The sequence below is a fragment of the Lampetra planeri genome, chromosome 21 (assembly GCF_965212315.1).
Source record: "Lampetra planeri chromosome 21, kcLamPlan1.2.h2, whole genome shotgun sequence".
In the NCBI taxonomy this organism is placed as follows: Eukaryota; Metazoa; Chordata; class Hyperoartia; order Petromyzontiformes; family Petromyzontidae; genus Lampetra; species Lampetra planeri.
Window position 1 is genome coordinate 806,651 of NC_136127.1, and position 21,605 is coordinate 828,255.

Sequence of the window (21,605 nt, forward strand, 5' to 3'; positions counted from 1 at the left end):
GCGGCTGATGGCGGAGCAGATCGAGTCATTACGCGCCATTCTGCTTAGTCTGGTGACCGCGGTGGCATCCTTACCAGCCGCGGGCCGCCAGATTGCCGATCAACTGGACGCCGCGGGAAGGAGTCCGGTGAAAGAACCTGCGTCCGCCATTCCTTCTGCTACGCGGGAGGACGCCGTCATTCTGGGTGGAGCGGCTGCGCCGGAGCCGTCGGCCGCCATTTTGGGCGCGCCTACCGCCACGCGGCCGCCAGCCGCCATTTTGCCTGATACGGGTGGAGAGCGGGAACGTCAGTCGGAGACGCCCGCGGCGCGCGCTTGCCACCGCGGGCATCGCCTTCCACAAATCAAAGAATTCATCGCCGGGGGTGATTGGAGTGCTTTCACATGGCGCTTTGAATCGGCTTTTAGATCCGTCAATTGGACGGAGGATGAAGCGCTGGGAGCGCTACCTACACTGCTCGACGATGTTTCTCTGGGGGTCTTCCGTTCCATCCCGGCGGCCAAGAAGAAGACACTGCGGGACGCGTTCGCGGAGATGGCGGAATTCTATGACCCACCGACGTCGGCCACCAGAAAATTTATGTTACGTCGCCGAGCATCAGAGGAATCGCCGTTGGCCTATCGTGGGGCGTTGATGGCGCTGGCCATGGCTGCCTACCCCGACGCGACGGCCGACCATTTGGATCCTCTCATCCTCTCCCGTATGCTGGAGTTGGCTCAGGAACTCAAGATTTCGCTGCCAGTTTGCGGTCACGAACCACTTACATCGCGATGGGTGGCGCGCTGCCTGGATGCAAAATTTAATATCAGGCGTTGGGACCAGATGGCGGCGTGGACGGGGACACCAGAGATCGACGGGCCACCTTTGGGGTGGTCTCCACGACTGGTGGTCCACTGCTCCGACGACTCGGGCGACGACGACATGCTGGCTGCTGCTGTTTCGCACGGGATTCCGGGACGGCGGCTGCGCGACCAGCGTGGCAACTACATGGGCCGTCCGCGTGCAAGGGCCGGGTCGTCCGACCGCCGGCCGACGTTGGCGGCGTGCTTCAAGTGCGGCAGACGGGGCCATTTCGCCCGTGACTGCCGCTGTCGACCTCTACTGTCGCCTCCTCCGACGAGGGGACCTCCATCTCCTCCACCTACTGCGGAGCCGCAACAACCTCGGGCGAGTCGGCACACATCGGACACCCGGCAGGTCCTGTCACATCACCCATCCATTCGCACTCATTACTTCCCCCGCTACAGTTACACGCTCTGCTACGCAGTGGAAAAAATTGGCTCGCAGGGTTGTAGCTGCGGCTTCGGGCTCGTCGACGGTACGCGGTACCATCGACGGCGTTGATGTGCGCATCTTGGTGGACACGGGCGCGTCGGCCACCATCATTTCTGATGTTATTTTTCATTTGTTGTCCATCCCTGCGTCGCAGATACGTAAGGTTAATGATGCGTGTGTCGCCGCGAATGGGGGAAGCATGGGTATCTGTGGCCAGGCAGATGTGAGCATCACTATCGGGAATATTACCGCTGCAGGACCTGTATTGATCTCTCGCTCGCTAGCTGTTCCATGCTTACTCGGTACTGATTTCCTGCGTCGGATGCCGCTGAAAATACGAGTCGACCAGGACTGTTTGGAAATGCCGGGGGGTCGTCGAATGGCGTTCCTGCCTTCCTTGCTGGCCAGTGCGCCTGCAAGTAACGCAGTTACTGCCGTTGTTGCTGCTACGGTAGAAGTACCACCGGGAGCACAGATGCTAATACCGTTGCGTTATCGTAAACCCCTTCGAATGGGGAAGGGTGCAGAAGGCGTGCTGCTATCCCCATCGAATTCGGCATCTAAATCCTTTTCTTTAGCGGCGGCACAAACGATCGTGCGACCGGGTCAAGCACCTTTTATACAGGTGTTAAATGGGGGACCTGACCGCGTTATTGTTCCGGAGGGGTCGGTGTTGGCTCACGCCACTACCGACTTCGCCTCTTGCAACGCAGCGCCGCGCGCACGAATGCCCGCTGGTAGGCCCCCACACGATCGCTCTCAAGAACGTTGGATCGCTGATTTGTGCGGAGAAAATTCTTCCTTGTCGAACGAACAAAGGAACGCCCTGCGTTCATTATTGATACAGTACACTGATGTTTTCAGTAAAAATGATTTGGACCTCGGCCGCACGTCGCTTTTGTCGCACCATATTGACACCGGTGCGACGCCACCCATCTGTATGCACCCTCATCGCATGAGCCCGGCGGAGAGGGATCACGTGCGCGGAGCGGTAAATGAATTGTTGGCGGCGGACATCATTTCGCCGTCCAACAGCCCTTGGGCCGCGCCCGTCGTTCTGGTAAAGAAGAAAGATGGTGGTACAAGATTTTGTGTTGATTTCCGCCGGTTAAACAAAGTTTCGGTGGTAGATGCATACCCCTTACCGAGGATGGATGATTCGTTGGACGCTTTATCGGGTGCTAAGTTTTTTTCCACCCTTGACCTGTCCTCGGGGTTCTGGCAGCTTCCCCTCGACGATGAGTCGAAGGCGAAAACGGCGTTCCGCACGCCGCAAGGTCTCTTTGAATTTAATCGGTTGCCTATGGGCTTGAATGCGGCACCGGCGACGTTTCAGCGGCTCATGGAATTGGTGTTGACGGGACTGCAGTGGGAAACGTGCCTCATATATCTTGACGATATAATTGTTTTCAGCTGCACGTTCGAAGAACACCTCCAACGTCTAGAGGCGGTTTTTCAAAGAATGCGTACGGCTGACCTTAAATTTAAACCTAAAAAATGCCACCTTCTGCAACACTCTGTCCGTTACTTGGGTCATATTGTCAGTTCGGACGGCGTATCCACTGACCCTCTGAAAACGAAATGTGTACGAGAGTGGCCCACACCCACTTCGGTGGGAGATGTTCGGCGGTTTATTGGGTTCGCTTCCTATTATCGCCGCTTCGTTAAAAATTTTGCGACGTTGGCAAAGCCATTACACGTTCTGACTGGCAAAAATCAAAGGTTTAAATGGGGAGCGGAAGAGGAAAAATCTTTTATGGCACTTCGGGACCACCTCGCCACGGCGCCAACGCTGGATTACCCAGATTTCTCACAGCCGTTCATCCTCGATACGGATGCTAGTGATATCGGCATTGGGGCCGTTTTGTCGCAACGTAAGGACGGGGTAGAGCGAGTAGTGGCGTACGGCAGCCGGGTTTTGTCCCCTGCGGAAACACGCTATTGTGTGACAAGACGGGAACTTTTGGCAATTGTTCACTTTGTCCGATTGTACCGGCCGTACCTGTATGGACGGAAATTCCTAGTTCGCTCAGATCATGCGGCTTTACAATACTCCTTGAAATTAGATCAACCGTCAGGCCAATTGGCTAGGTGGTTGGAATCGCTACAGGAATTTTCCTTTGATATTACATACAGGAAGGGGACCCGTCACACGAACGCTGACGCGCTCTCACGGCTGCCGCCCCTTCCTCCGTGCACTTGCCTGACGGGCACGCACCGCTGTGCGGCACCAGCCACCTCGCCTTGTCCGGTTATGGGGGCGATAGCGGATGAGGATGCAGGGGCGAAAGCGAAGGAGGACGACCAGCAAGGGTCGGTGGACACGGATGATATCTTACGGCTACCACACGCGGTCTGGCTACGTGAGCAGGAGGCTGATGCCTCGCTGTCTCCGCTACGGAAATTGATAGGGAAACAAAAATCTCAATTGGCGGGTTGGAAATGGCAGATGTTCCGAGGCAAGTCGGGATTGTTAATGTGTACTGACGGGTTGTCTGACCGACCACGCTTGGTGGTGCCTACTTCGCTTCGCTACGACCTGCTTCGTGCTCTGCACGCTGATAAGTTGATGCACCTCGGTGTCCAAAAGACTTTGGCCGCGCTGCAGAAGGATTTCTTTTGGGCCGGTATGACGGCAGACGTCAAGGACTTTATTCGCTCATGCCAGGACTGTGCAAAGAGGAAGCCGCCTCGGAACCCCTATGTACCACCGTTACGTTCCATTGAGGTGTCCCGCATTAACGAATTGGTTGCTCTCGATATTCTGGGCCCGTTTCCCCCGTCGGCGAGGGGCAATAAATACCTTCTCGTCGGGGTGGAATATTTTTCTCGATGGCCGATGGCCTGGCCTCTGCCCGACCAGACGGCAGCATCCATTACCGACGCTTTCTTGAACGGGTATGTCATGGACAAGGGGGCACCTGAGAGGCTGCTCACAGATCAAGGGCGGAATTTCTCTTCCAAATTGCTTAAGGAAGTTTGTGACGCGTTGGGTACGAAGAAAATTCGCACTTCCCCTTACCACCCACAAACAGATGGTATGGTGGAACGATTCAACCGCACCCTCTCGGCTATGCTTTGTCACACGGTCAGTGAAAAGCAAACCGATTGGGACCTGCACATACCAGGCGTCTTAGCGGCTTACCGCATGGTTCCACACACGTCCACGGGATACTCACCATTCTTTTTGATGTATGGCCGTGAAAATGTTCCACCCATCGATGTGCAATTGGGTGAGCCGAGTAAGCGACCGTCCCGTTCCTTGCCTGACCACGTGCGTGACTCGCTTGAACGAGTGACGGAGGCGCGAGAGGCTGCCCGGTGTGCGACGGCCCGTGCTCAGGCAAGGAACGAACGTTATGCGCGTCAATCGCATACTCACATGTCTTGGTCAGTGGGGGACCGGGCGTGGCTCCACTGCCCCCAGGTACCGGCGGGCACATCCCCCAAGCTGCACAGGCCGTGGCGAGGGCCTGTGACACTAGTGGATGTTCGGAACTTGCAGAGTATCCGTGTTCAGTACGAAAATCGGCGGTGGTATGTCCACTCCTCACGGCTTAAACCCTATGTTGACGCACGTGTCGGCCCTTCATCCCCACTAGTTGACCTGCCGGGTTCCGTCGAGCCGACCACGCCGATTGTCACATCCATTGATCCCAAGGGGGACTGTGTTGTGCCTCCTACAGATGAACAGGTTCTGAGGGCTGAGGCGGCCCCAGCCGCCCCCCTCCAATGAGACCTGCCCTGGACGTGACCGAGCATCAACAACCTACTTCTTCTTCGAGCCTACCACCTCCTGTCCATCCGGAAGCAAGGGGATCATGCGCTGGAAGCGGAGGGGGTCCCGCGTCGCGTACGCAGTCAAAATCTCTTCCGTTTCGTTAACGTTTGATCGTTCGTTTATTTCCCTGTTGTTACTGCGCTGCAGGGGCGCCCTAATGTACGTGGTGATTCTTGTTGTATGGGTGACTTTTTTTAAATGTTGTTGGGCGCAGGGACGCCGGTTCACCCTCGTATCGTTAAATGCACCTTGGTGCCCTAATAATGTGTTCTGAATTGGTTTATCACCCTTTCCCAGCCGAGACGGCTACTTTTTTTCACCGGGGGGGGGTGATGTAATAACAGCTATAGTGGGTTCACGTGGGGGATTGGCTTGCCGGTCCTGCTTGTAGCCAATAAGGGTCGAGATAGGGAGCGTGGGACCGGCGTGATCACGGCATGTCATCAGGGGTGATTGGCCCAGCCATTGGGGCCCCAGCTAATGGGGATCCGGATAAGAGGCGTGGTCCCGGGAGTGACAGGGAACCATCGAGAACGGTCGAGATTGCCCATGGAGGATTGGCTGGGGGGACCACGTGACGAAGGGATTAAGAGGGAGGAGAGAGGGATGATCGAGAGGAGACGGGGAACTGAACGGGGTGAGAGCCACGCGCGAACGGGGCTCCGGGTGCCACGTGCGCGGTGGGAGTTGCGGGAGTCTGCCGCTCTCCGTTGTCTGCCAGCAACGGAGCGTGTGGGAACAAGTGTACCGTGAAGTGAAGATAAAGAAGACCGATTCCGAATCCGTCTCCGGAGAATTATTACATATGTATAAAATTACATGGCAGGGTGATATTTTGGGCAATGGCCCATCTTCAGAGCAAAAGGGAAAGGGCAGAAAGATTGATTATATAGTTGAGATCGCACATTATTCAGTGGTGCCCTGAGATGACTGGGAATTTTTCATTGGCAAATTAAGTTTGAATTCACATAAGAGCACTTTTCTGCTCGTCGACATTCAGTATCAAACATATACTTTGAAAGTGAAAATGTGCACATACATTGATTTTTTAAGTTAAAGCAATGCGGGCGAGCTTCAGAGGCATCTTTCTGTATCACAGTGTGGGGAGGCCCTTCATCCAGCAGTGGATTGAGAAAGGCTGCACTGTAATTTGAACAAATTATTTGGGTGACTGAAATCATTATGTGAACTGCACGTTAATTCAAATTAGACACTTACCTTAATTTTTTTATATCCTCACTGAGAGAAGTGATGCTGTTATATGATACGTCCAACATTCTTAAGTTGGGCAGGTTGTAGACACTACAAGAAACAAAAGTCAAAATACATCGTGAAATCATTATCTGAATATCGAAATGCCAAATTTACAACTTAGCACCAATGCACATTACACGTACACATCACATATATAATCCGGCCTGGTGGCACAGCAGTAGATTGAACGGCTCACAATGGGAATGTTGCTAATTCAAATCCTAGTTGGCAGTTCACTCGGCCCACCATCCCTCCCTCCGGGGTCGATAACATTTGTGCGAAAGTCAACAGAGGTTGTCCTATGGATAGATTCCCAACCCCGCCAAATGTAGAAATGCGGAACTTCCACCACTGGTTCAGGGCTGTGAATAGAATGAGCTCAGCCTCAAATGCTCTGTTGAGCAGGAAATTAATTCACTATTATTATTGGACATGTCCTTAAATCTAACCAGGAACATAAGTAACATTTTAAAGGGGACTTGGTATTTGAACAAGAACATGAGAGAAGCAAACATCCACTAACAAGGATACCACAGGTTTCACTAAAATCATGTTTTATAATATAGTAAAAGCCACACACAATGTATCTATTAGCACACACATCACAGTACTCTACAGCCCACTTAAAAATGATTTACTTAACATTCCAAATCTGTCAAAGATGAGGTGGATCCCATTGAACAAAATAAAGTGGAATGTCTCTGTATGACCAATAACAGCCGACACACACGCACACACGCAAATGCAACCCTTCAGAAACGAACATGGACATTTGAAAAATATTAACTTTACGCTTTGGACAGTGTATATCTGTCTTTCCAATAAGTATCTGTCAATTATTTGAGTATAGTAGCAGGTTTTTACCCTTTTAAACTGGTACAAAATTTACACCTTTATTCAAGGCATCATGTTTGCCATAACCACAACACAAGTAGTCAAAAAAGCAAACAAAAAGAAGCAACTCTGATAATGATAATAATATGCACTGTCCTTGAAGTTGATTGGTCCACACCCGAGACGGCTTTCTTTAGAGCCTAGTCCCCATTGGTGGTGGACCAGATGACACCAGAAGGCGTACAACTCAAACAGTGCAATATCAGAGTATTGAGAGCTCGGGGTAAGCATTTACACTATGAGATCTCTTTTACCAGTGGCAAAATATAGTAGTAGGTTTTTACCCTTTTAAACTGGTACAAAACTGACACCTTTATTCAAGGCATCATGTTTGCCATAACCGCAACACAAGTAGTCAAAAAAGTTGTACGCCTTCTGGTGTCATCTGGTCCAACACCAATGGGGACTAGGCTCTAAAAAAAGCCGTCTCGGGTGTGGACCAATCAACTTCAAGGACAGTGCATATTATTATTATTATCAGAGTTGCTTCTTTTTGTTTGCTTTTTTGACTACTTGTGTTGTGGTTATGGCAAACATGATGCCTTGAATAAAGGTGTCAGTTTTGTACCAGTGTAGTAAGACCGAATAAGGTGCACACACACGCAGCTTGGAGGCAACACTATTTATTAAACGGTAAATAACATAACGCTGTACATGAGGTGGTGACCACCTTCCTCAACTCACTTACACTCTGGAACGCGACACAGACTGGACCAGGCAGGCAATGGCCTGCCTGGCCCAGGACGACGACTCGGGACTTGACGACCGATGATGTCTTCACTTCGGAGTACAGTACAACAGCCTCGCTCTGCGTTCACACCACGCTTATATCTGGTTTGGCGTGGCTGGCTCCGCCCCGGCGTGGCTGGCTCTCTTCAGGCCACGCCTCCCTTCCCAGGACACGCCTCACTTCCCCCACCTCTGGGAAGGTCCGGATCCCTCCACCACGTGACCCCCCAGGCACCCCCTTGGGGCCCCCAGCCTTCGTACAGGCCGACACAGTAGTGACCATTCTATGTCACTACATCACCCCCCCCTGTATAAACACACAGCCGTCCCCGGCTGTAACACAACTGTGAAAAATCGAAAAGGTGTGCCTCCGAACCAGCAACATCAATAAATGACCGGCGACCGATAAGAAATACAATCACGTAATATATACAGAATCGACGAGGGTAAAAGGGAACCGCATAGAAAACGGGGAATAAACAACAAATATACATGAAAACTGGCTAACCCACTTACGCTCCAGCACAGCCCCCCCCCCCCCCCCCCGTTAGAATCACGCATGCAATGACAGTCACCCGTTAGCACCCCCCCGCCTTTCCGATGTGGCGTCACAACCAGTAGCACGCGTCGGCCATATCGGGGGGGGAATTTCCATGTTACCACCCCACCGCCTTTCCGACGCGGCGTCACAACCAGTAGCACGCGTCGGCCATATCGGGGGGGGAATTTCCATGTTACCACCCCACCGCCTTTCCGACGCGGCGTCACAACCAGTAGCACACGTCGGCCATATCGGGGGGGGGAATTTCCATGTTACCACCCCACCGCCTTTCCGACGCGGCGTCACAACCAGCAGCACGCGTCGGCCATATCGGTGGGATTTTAACCCAGTCTCTCTCCAAGACTCGCATCGCAGCATATAGCTGTACCGACTGAGCTGAGACGACCCAGTCTCTCACTCACTGCACAACATGCACCCTAACAACTGAGGGATACAGTCTCAACGTAACAGGACAACTCCACCTGAACCTTACGAATCTCCAGCCCACTGTTTCAACGCGCCTCGGAGGGTCTCAACCTCCGAGCCGTCAGGTCAAGCTGTCAGCCATAGCATGACGGGACCACACTCCCCGAGCCATGTGAGCGCACAGCCCACAAGGCTAGACAAGCCACAGAGTGTCTCGATCTCCGGGCTGTCAGGTCAAGCCGTCAGCCACTGCATGACGGGACCACACTCTCCGAGCCATGTGAGCGCACAGCCCACTAGGCTAGACATGCCACGGAGTGTTTCAATCTCCGGGCTGTCAGGTCAAGCCGTCAGCCATTGCATGACGGGACCACACTCTCCGAGCCCTGTGAGCGCACAGCCCGCTAGGCTAGACATACCACGGAGTGTTTCAATCTCCGGGCTGTCAGGTCAAGCCGTCAGCCATAGCATGACGGGACCACAACGTTCATGTTAGACACGCAACACTCACTGGGCCATCCTGGTCAGGACCTGCGCCCCAAGATAGGTGACAGCCAGCAGCACAATTCCAAATCCCTGGCAGCATGTCACCATCGCAATTTAACACCATCACAACACATACAATTTGAATTATGATCCCCCACAGAACTGATCCAATGCCGAACAGGTACGCACAATTTGTGACGATCCCGAATATTCAATGGTCACAACAATACACCTCACATCCCGTATCCGTACACATCATCTCCGAGACTCGCATTGCAGCATGCAGCTGTACCAACCGAGTGGAGAGAGCAACGCAATTTGACGGCAATTAATGGAAACGCACCCCCGATCCACGTAGAACACAAGGAGCATTCCCGCACAAAAGACATCATCTGTGCAACAACGGACAGGAACCAACCAGTGAGTTTGAAACAAACCGAACCTGTCATTTCAAAATCCCCTTCAACATTAACCATGGGACTCAGGGCATTCGAATTTTGAGAGCAAAAAAAAAACTAGACACAAACGTCCAAAATCGCCGAATTGATTAATACAGTATATGCAGTATACGAAGTTCGTACAGTCAATCATTTGGCGCAATGCTCCATCCAGTCCCCACATATAAACAACAACAATCCTAGACAACCGCAACAACAAACCAATCCTAAACCCCTACGCCAAGCATCAAAAACGCCACACAGCAACACACCACAACACCAAGCACCCAACTAACATCCCTATGAATAGCAAACCAAAAGCCCTAAGCCAACCTCTTCCTGGCCACAACATCACAACAACAATATAACACCAAATAACACTCGCACAAGCCAAAATGCAAAAAGAACAGAGGGAAAAACCGTCCGCGAGGAACACAAAACCGGAGAGTCAAACTGAAAAAGTCCCTCCCAGCAGTGTCTCCAACGTCGAAACCCTCTCTTCAATCACGGGCCCCTCTCGCTCTCACCACCGATGCCCTCCCCCGCTCTTCTTACTTCAATGTGGGGAGGGAGGCCCGTAATCACAGGGCTGCAGCGGCGCGCCGCCAGGCCGGCGCAGCACACAAGGCGCAAAAGGCGGGAACGCCGCCACCGCGAAACCACTGCCGCAGTGAAAATGGCGGGAACGCGGCTGTGGGAAGTGCGGGAACGCCAACACGTTGAAATGGCGGGAACGCCGCCGCCGCGGGAACGCTGGCACGTAAAAAAATGGCGGGAACGGCGGCACGTTGAAATGGCGGGAACGCCGGCACATTGAAGTGGCGGGAACCGCCGGCATGGTGCAAATGGCGGGAACGCCGGCGCTGTGAAACTGGCGGGAACGCCGCCGCAGTGAAATGGCAGGAACGCCGGCACCGCCGAAACGGCGCGAACGCCACAGCTGCGTCATCTTGCAATTTCGCCATCACTCACCAACACCCGGCCACTCCTTTGCCACCAGCAGCTGGTCGAGTTGACGAGCGACGTCGCTCCAACTCGCCGTCGATGGCGACCAGCCCGGGCCCGCAGCCTCCTCCCATGCAGGCTGCAGTCGCCCATCCCCCGGGGCACACCACCGGGGCCCCGGACTCCGGGGTCGTCGCAGGGAGAGGCCAGGTGCAACCCACACCGTCCATCCGCACCTCCGGTTGGGTCTTGCACTTCGCTGCCAGCTTTTACACCATGGCAGCGAAGGGTACAGCTTCTTCAAATTAATCAGCGAAAGTTCGATGACCACTTCTGCACCAAATGTAGTAAGACCGAATTAGGTGCACACACACGCAGCTTGGAGGCAACACTATTTATTAAACGGTAAATAACATAACGCTGTACATGAGGTGGTGACCACCTTTCTCAACTCACTTACACTCTGGAACGCGACACAGACTGGACCAGGCAGGCAACGGCCTGCCTGGCCCAGGACGACGACTCGGGACTTGACGACCGATGATGTCTTCACTTCGGAGTACAGTACAACAGCCTCGCTCTGCGTTCACACCACGCTTATATCTGGTTTGGCGTGGCTGGCTCCGCCCCGGCGTGGCTGGCTCTCTTCAGGCCACGCCTCCCTTCCCAGGACACGCCTCACTTCCCCCACCTCTGGGAAGGTCCGGATCCCTCCACCACGTGACCCCCCAGGCACCCCCTTGGGGCCCCCAGCCTTCGTACAGGCCGACACAGTAGTGACCATTCTATGTCACTACACCAGTTTAAAAGGGTAAAAACCTACTACTATATTTTGCCACTGGTAAAAGAGATCTCATAGTGTAAATGCTTACCCCGAGCTCTCAATTCTCTGATATTGCACTGTGTTTGAGTTGTACGCCTTCTGGTGTCATCTGGTCCAACACCAATGGGGACTAGGCTCTAAAGAAAGCCGTCTCGGGTGTGGGCCAATCAACTTCAAGGACAGTGCATATTATCATCCTTATCAGAGTTGCTTCTTTTTGTTTGCTTTTTTGACTACTTGTGTTGTGGTAATGGCAAACATGATGCCTTGAATAAAGGTGTCAGTTTTGTACCAGTTAAAAGGGTAAAAACCTACTATTATATTTTGCCACTGGTAAAAGAGATCTCATAGTGAATATGCACCCTCATTCTATTTGTAGAAGGTGCCATTCCAGGTAAAGTAAGTGTTGGTGAGGCAATGCCTAACCAGCGCAGGTACATCTGAGTTCAGTCCATGTTGGACCAAGTCTTCAATTATTGTTAAGGTGTCAGGCACTGGGACTTTGGTAAACAGAGATACCACATCAAAACTGACGAGGATATCATCATGAGACACTACCATGTCCTTGACCATAGAAATAAGTACTGCTGAAGTGGTCTTGCCAGTGAAGGGAAGCAGAGTATCTGAAAGAAAACGGGCTAGCTTGTAGGTAGGAGAGTTGATCGTGGACACTATGGGCCGTAGTGGGGTGCCTTCTTTATGGATCTTAGGAAGACCATAGAATCTGGGAGGTCTTGCAGCCGAGGGTTTTAGGGAGGGACGTTTGGTTGGTTTGATTAGGGAAGTCGAACTAGTGATGATCTTGTTGGTTTTTGTCGTTAGGCTGTTAGTAAGATCACTTTAAATTTTGGAGTAACTACCATCAATGATTAGGTCCTGGATTTTGTTGTTGTATGAGCCTTTATCCATGATAACCGTAGCATTGCCCTTGTCGGCCAAGAGGATGACTATATCATCTCTCTTTTTTAAATTCTTGAGTTCAGAGCGTTCGTTTTTGCTAATGTTGCTAGTGGGTTTCTTAGCATTCTTGAGAATAGTGGCTATTTCAGCTCTTGCTACGTCCGCATGGATGTGTCCTATGCCTCTGAGGGCTACATCGACCTGAGAAATCACATCCTCTACTGGTATATGTTTAGGGGTGACAGCAAAATGTTGTCCTTTAGCCAGTACCGTTTTCAGATTGTCCAAAATTGGGATGTTACTCTGATTAATAACGATCTTGTTAACATCCAGCTTTGTGATGTGTGGCTCTGGCTTCTTCTTTGATAGGAGGTTGAATTTAGAGATCAGGTTAGCTTTGCATTTGGCTGACAGTGAATCAGCAGAAGCAGCAGTCATGTTGTCAACGTGGTTCCAATCAGACGGGGACATTTTTTTGTGTTAACATTAAATGCGTTTGTAAGAGAGTCTTGTCTAAACTATCGAATTCAAATCGGAGTAACCTTATTCTCTCTGAGATTAGTGATAGGCTAGCTTTAAATAAAATCTGTTTAGAGTTCGGTGAAGACACAGCAGCAGATGTGAGTGTGAAAGCGATGGGTATTACCTTGTTATCGCGGTATCTCTTGAGGAAGGCCAGCGTCTCGAGAAGCTGTGACTTATTGTCTCATTGTCCGGGTAACAATAGCGGAATTCCGCAGGCGAAAGGACGTGGCTACCGTATGCGACCACCCTTTCAACGCCATCCTTAGTTTGAGACAGGACAGCGCCGATGCCCGCATTGCTGGCATCGGTGTTAAGGACAAACGGCAGCGAAAAATCGGGATAACTGAGCGTGGGCACGTTAGACAGCCATTCACGGAGGGCAGAAAATGCAGCCTCCTCCTCCAGACCCCATTTGAACCTCTGATTTTTAGCGGTCAGCACGAGCAATGGTGCAGCAACGGTAGCGAAATTTGGCACGAACCTGCGGTAGTACGAAGCAAATCCTACAAAGTTGCGCATATCCCCCAAAGTCGCAGGGGTCGGCCAATCGCGGACACAAGCAGTCTTTTCAGGGTCCATGGCAACGCCCTCGGAACTAACAATGTGACCAAAGTAAACGCACCAAAGTCTGCAGCAAATGACATTTAGCCGGCTGAAACTCCAAGCTAGTGGGACGCATTCTATCGAAAACGGAGCATAGCCACTGCAGATGTGCGACTGAAAACAATCACGTCATCTAAGTAAATGAGACAAGTGTCCCACTGTAACCCGGCTAACACGAGCTCCATCAACTGCTGGAGGTGGCCAGAGCCGAATTCAAGCCCATGGGAAAGCAATTGAACTGAAAGAGACCTTGAGACGTGCGAAATGCAGTTTTGGGCTTGAACGACTCGTCCAGGGGTAGCTGCCAAAACCCCGAAGACAGATCAAGGGTGGAAACATATTTAGCACCGGACAAGGTGTCTAGAGAGTCGTCTATCCGAAGAAGCGGATAGGCATCGGTCACAAAAACCCTGAGGCCACCGTCTATCTTTTTGACGAGGACAACCGGCGTGCCCCAAGGGCTAGTAGAAGGGGAGGTAATATCGGCGGCCAACATATCACTGACCACTTGTTGCACACGCTCCTTCTCCACCCGGCTCAACCAGTGTGGGTTCTGTTGAATAGGACTGGTGTTACCCGTATCAATATGGTGGGATAACAGGTTCGTACGACCCAGATCGAACTCATCCTTACTAAACACGTCCGAATAATCACGTAGCAGAGAGTGCAATTCACCCCGTTGATCGGAGGACAAGGATGCATTTTCCCCACACAACGCGGCAACCCATCCCTCATCCGTCACACGGCAAGGCTGAGCCACTCCCACCAACCGTTGCGGCTCAACCTCGTCATTGACCAGAAACATAGTGGTGGCGTGAGCCAGCACCATACCAGCGGGAACCACCACAGCGTCCGGCCCTCCATTGAGAACCTGTAGGAACGGGGCCTGCTCAGAGCGAACGATAGTCTGCGTGCCAATAAGTGCCAACCCTCAGGCCACCACATTAGACGGAGTGAGGAGGACTCCCGCAGTCGAATCAATGTCCAATCCCCTTGCGATAACGTAATGGCACAAGCATCTGAGATCCCGGAGGAATCTCCACCTTAACGTCAACAAGGGCCTGGACTGCCACGCCCTGTGTCGAACGCATCAATGGGGAGGGCAAGAAGGGAAATTTGCGACCCGAAGGCATCTCCAAACAACCCTGATCGACGAGACTCTTAACGGGCATGCGACGAAGAAAATCAGTACTCAACAAACAGGGCACAGCTAACGACCTCGAGATCAAAACAAGCCCCAATACGGCAACATCCCCCATGACAACGAGGGCATCCACCTGGCCAATTATGCCCATGCTGCCCCCATTAGTCGCGACACAAGCATCAACGACGGGTAATATTTGAGTAACAGGAATAGACAGGAATTTAAAAATGACATCAGAAATAATAGTAGCAGAAGCTCCCGTGTTGATCAAGATACGAACGCGGACCCCTTGTATCGAACCCGGCACCGACTAGGATCCCTCAGCCGCAGCAACCACACGATGCGCTAATTTCCTCTATTGAGTGAGTGAATCGGGACCGACCCGGAATGACGGTTGCCAACAACCAAATCCGTTGTGAGCGAACAGGCACCGCGGATCGAGATGCATGAGGTTGCAAAATGTGCCGTGAGTCCGACGTGTACAGACTCGCCTGCGGATTCGGAGGATGATCCATCGAAGGTCCCGCAGGAGCCGGAGCAGCAGACGAAGATGGAGAGTGAGGACGACTCCGACATTCCCTCGCGAAGTGACCCAGCCGACCACAGCGGAAACAAGTGACGGACGGTCTCTGGGTCCCCCGGTCGTCACGAAGACGGGGTCCTTCGGTCCCCCGGCGACGAGAAGCCACGGTCCATCTCTGATCCCACTGATAGGCCGCAGCGGCCAGATCACCATCCGAGGAATCCTCCCAAGGCGGACTATTCACAACTTTAGACGGGGACCAACCCCTGGGTTCCCCATCATGCTTAGGGTCCCCCGTCCACGCCGCCATTTGTGACCAGTGCTGCAAATTTTTGTGTGCGTGCAAGCACCTGACAACCCACCGGGATGATTGCGTTCCGTAAACCGCATGAAGGAAGGACAACCCCCATGTCCATGGCCAGCGCCAACATCCGATCCATAACGAGCAAGTTGAGCGCTTCCTGCTTCACATCAGGGTAGGCAGCCACAGCCAGTGCCATCAAGGCACTACTATAGGCCAGGGGAGATTCTAAACTGACCCGCTTATGCTGCGTAAATTTTTTCCGCGTGTCTGAAGGTGACTCAAAACTTCCGCCATATCGGCGTATGCACCTTGTAACATTGCCCGCTTCCTCCTCCGACCAATGGACCGACCGGAACGCCGCCTCAAATTTCCCGGTGAAGGCGCTCCAGTCGCCACCCGCTGCAATTAATTATTTAACGTGGGGAAGACGATGTCCACAATCAATGCCGCTGCACGTGACAGCAGTGGCAGCAGCGGCCGCTGCCCCTTTCCCAGCACGCTGCTTGTCGGAAATTGCGGCCACCGTATCCGCCTTCGCCGCACTGTCCAAGATGGCGGCGTCCAGCCGCATAGGCGACTCCGGTCGCGTAATGGCGGACGTCTCATCCGCGCGAACAATGGCGGATAACTGTTCCTCACACACAATGGCGGACGCCGACTCCGCGTGCGCAATGATGGCCGTCACCCCAGCTGAGGAGCCCGCTTCCTGGAGGCGATGGGAGTGGACGTCCCACCACCGAGACGAGCTGGAGAAGAACGCCCCGTAGCGACTCAAGCTGCTCTTCCATCCTCTTCCACCCGTCGTCGGGCCTTACGCATGGAGGTGCCGCAACCACGGCGCCTGCCCCCGGAGCAGTAACTTCCTCGGCCGAGGCGCTTGTAACCGGGACCACGGGTCCCGGGGTCGGCTGGTCCAGGGTCTCCGTTTCATCGTCGTCTGAAGATTACACAGGTGGGTTCTTCTTTCTGAGATTTTTTAGACATTTTTCTCCTTCATGATCGTCTTGTCTTGAAAGGCCACTTCTGGCACCAGTATTTCCACGACGGAGCTTGTTGAGTGCTTCTTTATTCAGAACGGTACAACACAGCTTCACTTCCCTCCCGATGGTTCCACTCTCCCAACCCGTGGACAACGTGCCTCTCTCTCTCTCCGCGTTCCCGCGGGGCTCCACTCTCCGGCCTCGTGGCTGGCTGACGGCACGCTGGAACTGGAGGCGAGCTCCGAGGGAAGACCCGCCACGTGGCCCGTGGCGAGGAGGAGAAGGCAGCACCGCCGTCCGGAACCCAGGCTTCCACACCGACCCCGAACCTTCCCCCCACTCTCCCTTATATCCCCCTTGGCGGAGCTAAGCCCCGCCTCTGGCCACACCCAAACGCCTCACCGGCCCGATCATATCCCCCCCTCTCGGATTGGATCCCGATGGCATTATCATGCCTGTACTCGTTACCCCCTGGTATCCCCTGGATGGCGCTCCCTCATTACACAAGCAAGTATTTTATTTATTAAAATCTAGAATACCGGTCATTAATTTGCAACCGGTGTTCGGTACAAGTTATAATACTGTTACAAAAGTGGTATTAAAAAGCAAAGCAGGTAATGCTCTGCAAAAGAATCAACATAAAAAAACGCAATATCAAAAGTAGTAAATGTTCTAATTGTTACAATTAGAACTTTATAGACTAAAAATATCTGATGAGCTAAAAAGCTTTTTTTCACAGATGTCTAGTATTTCACAGATGTCCAGTAATGTAGATAGTTCCTATCTGTGGTGCCAAGTTCATTTTCATATAAACACTTATATATAAGAAACAAAACATTATGCAACCACAACACGTAATGCAATATTACTAAACTAATTTGTTAAATGGTTTACCCACGGCATAGTGGTAGCAATATACATTTATTGTAACGTTGCAATGGATGCAAAAGCAATGTTGAAAAATAATAGTTTTTCAATTACCTGAATAAACATGAATAGTCCTACATATCAAATCAACAAAGGGATCTATAATATTCGCATCACAACGTCATTGTGGAGAACATTAGTTGCAATATAAACACGCTTTAACTGGCTGACATCTTCTAGAAGACTGCAGAGCTTGGCCAATTGTTGGTAGTATGAATGTCTGTTGAACTTCTTTTGCACCGTACGTAGCTAACCGTACTCATCGGAAGTGTGCGGGAAAGGACAACAAACTATGGGTCACTACTGTGTGAGTCTATGGGTCTCTGTGTGAGTATGTACGTCGAACTTCTTTCGCACCGCACGTAGCCAACTGTCCTAATCAGAGATGCGGCCTCACCGCCTGGCTGCTTCCCTTCAGCTTTGTCTTTGGCTCCACGGTGACTGTGAGATGCAATTTGCATGAACGATGCTACTAAATTAAACAAAAATTTACAACCTTAAAAAAAATAAGAAGACAATATGCCTAGCGCACATATGTCCCTCCACACAAAATAATTACATAGTTTATTTATTTACACATTATATCAGCCACACGTCCATCTGGAAGTAATTCTTTTCAGCAGCATTGGTTTAATTCAGGCGAACTGTGGACTTATTTGACATTCAGTCAGACATGGGAAGGTGTATTTTATGCTTATTGATTTCGTTATTTAACATAACTTATAATCCTTTACAATATCACCACCACTGTTTATTATGTACTTATTTATTGCCATATTTTGTTGACAGTGCTTTTAGATGTTGTTGTTCCTGTGTTTAAAGTTTCTGTATTTGTAGTGAGATTATAAACCCTTTAAAACTAATCATTTGCATTTTTAAGGAAAATGTATCATCTTATGTTCAGTTTCTTTGAAAGTTGATTTGTAAGCGACTATTGTTGAATAATAATATTTCATTATGTATCTATGTAGCACTTTTAGAATATCTTATTGTAAAACTGCCTATCGATATAAAAACAAGATTAATGAAGTGATGAAAAACCGTTCATTGTCTAAACAGACGGACATGTCACTCACCTCTGGGGCAGTGAGGTGAACAGGCAAAAGGAGAGCACCAGTGTGTGTAGATGCGACAGGCCGGCCAGCTGTTGGGGCAGCCCGCTCAGCGGGTTGTTCCGCAGCTTCAGCACTTCCAGTCCACCAAGTTCAAGCAGCTGCTTTCCACCAACGAAAAATTAAAGAATCACCGAAATGCGACTGTGACACACCAAAACAGTGGAAAACATTGTAAACAGTGGAAAACATTGTTTCTGTGTAAGTCGATGTGTAGCTGTGTGACTGATGCATTGCTCTGTGATCCTACGGATCTCTCTCTGCGAGTCTTTCGGTGTCTGTATACGTCTATTGTTCTCTTTGTGAGTCTATGTGCTTCTGTGTGAGTTTGCATGTCTCTTTATGAGTCTATGTATTTCTGTGTGACCCTGTAGGTCTGTGTGTGAGTCTATAGATCTCTATCTGGGTCAATGGGTCTCTGTGTGATGAGTCTATAGATCTCTGTGGGAGTCTATGTTTCTCTGTGTGAGTGTGTGTTTCTGTGAATCTATGGGTCACTCTGTGTGTTCGTGTCCACTACGAGTGTTCTGACAGCAGGAGTGGTCTTAACACTCACGACGCTCTGAAGCCGGCAGCTGGATGCATAACGTAGACATGGATTTATAGTTACTACTAAGTCGATATCCATATGAAAGCAGAACCGCCAGTCCGATAGGCACCCCACTAATCCTCACCGTTAATAACATAATTCCCACTAATACACACTGATCACTATTGTCATATTACAACTATTCTCATGTATTGCCAATATGAGCACCATTATCATTCCCATTTACTATTAAAATACACCAAACTATATCCATGTTAAGACAAGCACCCTGCCAACACTTACATAGAGTTTAAAATGTAACAACATGAAATGTTTGGCTCTCCATTGCTTTGAGCTGGGTAGAATGCGGGCAAATGATAACAAATTAAACGTGCATTTGCGATCTCTAAAATCAGGCACAAATGACTAAAATTTAGATTGCACATACAGTCGCACTCGTACCCCCGTACTGGCAGACTATTTCCTACTGGCAGTCAGGTGCTGTCACCTTGTACTTTATAGGGACAGCTAACTCTGGGAGTGCCCGTTCGAATGGGCAGCACCAGTAGGGGGGTGAAGAGACGTCATGTAAGGTGTATTGAGTTGTAACTTAGGTAAGTTCCATTGAGCTAAGAAGCTCGTTTTCAATGACTACCCAGCAAAATGGCTGATAGGATGATAGCAAGCAAGCATGTTACATGGGAAGGGATTAGTTTACGGGAATGTTACATTGGAAGGGAGGGTTTACGGGGGCTGCATGTGTAGCACTTGCGAACTGTAGTTCAGTTCATTGGCTGCACATTTCATTTTTGAAAGGTAGTATGCCAGTGGACCCGGGTGTTGGTATGCACACAACGATAGACGTGGAGACTTCGTCAAGGTTTGTTCTGTTTCATTCTCAAACTCCAACTCCAAATCTGAACGCAAGAAGCATCACACTCGGCCTCTCAGTCAACACTGCAGAAGTGCGGGCTTGGCTCCATGGCTCCAAACTTGGTTCTGACTGGTTTAAGCTGCCAGAGGGGAGAGGGGAAACTCTAGGACACACATGTACAGGGATGGACGAAGCCTCAGTGTTGAACTGCTTGCGTACATAATGTGCTGAGTCTTAACCAGAAATATTGGCTCGGGATGTAATTAATGACACCATGATGTGGAGTTTTAATGGTGGGGGGGGGGGGGCTTCTTTCAGATCCCTTCCTGATACCCTGCGCAACACAGAATGGCCGATACGACGGCAGCAAGCATGTCACATAGGGAGGGAGGGTTTACAGGCACCACAGAGGCGAGATGTTAACTACTTCACCTAGAATACGGGAGGTGATGGGTTCTATCCCGACCCTTAAGCCTGTATATTCGGAGTTTGCACGTTCCCCCCGTGGCCGCGTGGATTTTTCTCTCCACATTTAGAAACATGCATTTAGAGTATTTGGCTGCTATAAATGTCCACATGATAAGCCACGTCGTTGAGTTATCATTCGTGGCCAGGAAGCATTTGAAAAAGAGCTACATAGCTCAGGGGGCCTTACCTGGTAAAATAAAAATAGTTTTGGTCAGGTTTACTGGGGTTGTGTTAAACAAAAGCGGGGACATTTTATCTGCATCAAATAATGCAAATATCATTATGACATTTTGTGTACCTCGTGTGGTAAGCTTCGCAGATTATTATAGGACAGGTTGAGGTAAACCAAAGTGTCCATCAGCGGTGACAGGCCTGGTAAGCTGTCGATGAAATGTGCCTTGAAGAAATAAAACACATTTTGCACTTTAATCTCTGAACATTATTGTAATGATACCGTCGCGTATACCCAACACCAAATATGCACTCCTCTTCATTATACCGCAAGTGATAAATGCCATAAGTGAAAATGCCAAATATAGAAAACATTGGAAATGCATGGACATTTACAACATATCAAGGAGATTACAATCGTTTTATCTGAGTAACAACAATAAACATTCACAATAAATTTAAATAAAAAATCAACAAATACAAAATTAGTTATTATGAATGCTTACTTCACCAGTCACTGTGAATCAGTACACCACTGCAATGTATCGATTTGTTTCCTCTTTCTAATTTTGCCTTTTGCCCAAACAAGCCTCAATGCACCTTCCATAAATTCCATAAAACATTAAACTAAAATATTCCAAGACACACAGCCATTGGCCAAACCCTTAGGCGAACAGAAAACTCTGCATTGGTTTACTAACACCCAGAAAAGTACAAGATGTATCTCAACCAGGAGGGATGCAACCCCGGCCCCTTTAAGGCGATGTCCTGGGATAGATATGAGTTCCAACCCACAGTTTTTGGATATAATTAACCCTTTCCCATTCCGATGACGTCTGCTATTCGCATGGTGGATCCCGTTCACTGCTGAATCTCGGAACGCGCAAGCAGTCAACATTACTTTTAATTAGAGAAGTGTAGCGCCATTGTTTTATAAGATGCTGTACTCACCA

At 50.4% G+C, this 21,605-nt stretch overlaps 1 protein-coding gene across 1 annotated transcript in view; it reads right to left on the bottom strand.

The window, feature by feature from the left end:
• Positions 1-21,344, bottom strand: part of LRRC63 (leucine rich repeat containing 63) — a 33,846-nt gene extending 12,502 nt beyond the window's left edge. The window contains exons 1-3 of the mRNA XM_078603696.1: positions 20,780-21,344; positions 18,575-18,711; positions 6,276-6,359 (exon numbers count right to left, since the gene is read on the bottom strand). Coding sequence (XP_078459822.1) covers positions 6,276-6,359; positions 18,575-18,711; positions 20,780-20,839 — 281 coding nt within the window. The 5' untranslated portion in view covers positions 20,840-21,344. The remainder of the gene's footprint in view (positions 1-6,275; positions 6,360-18,574; positions 18,712-20,779) is intronic.
• Between the last annotated feature and the right edge of the window lie 261 nt (positions 21,345-21,605).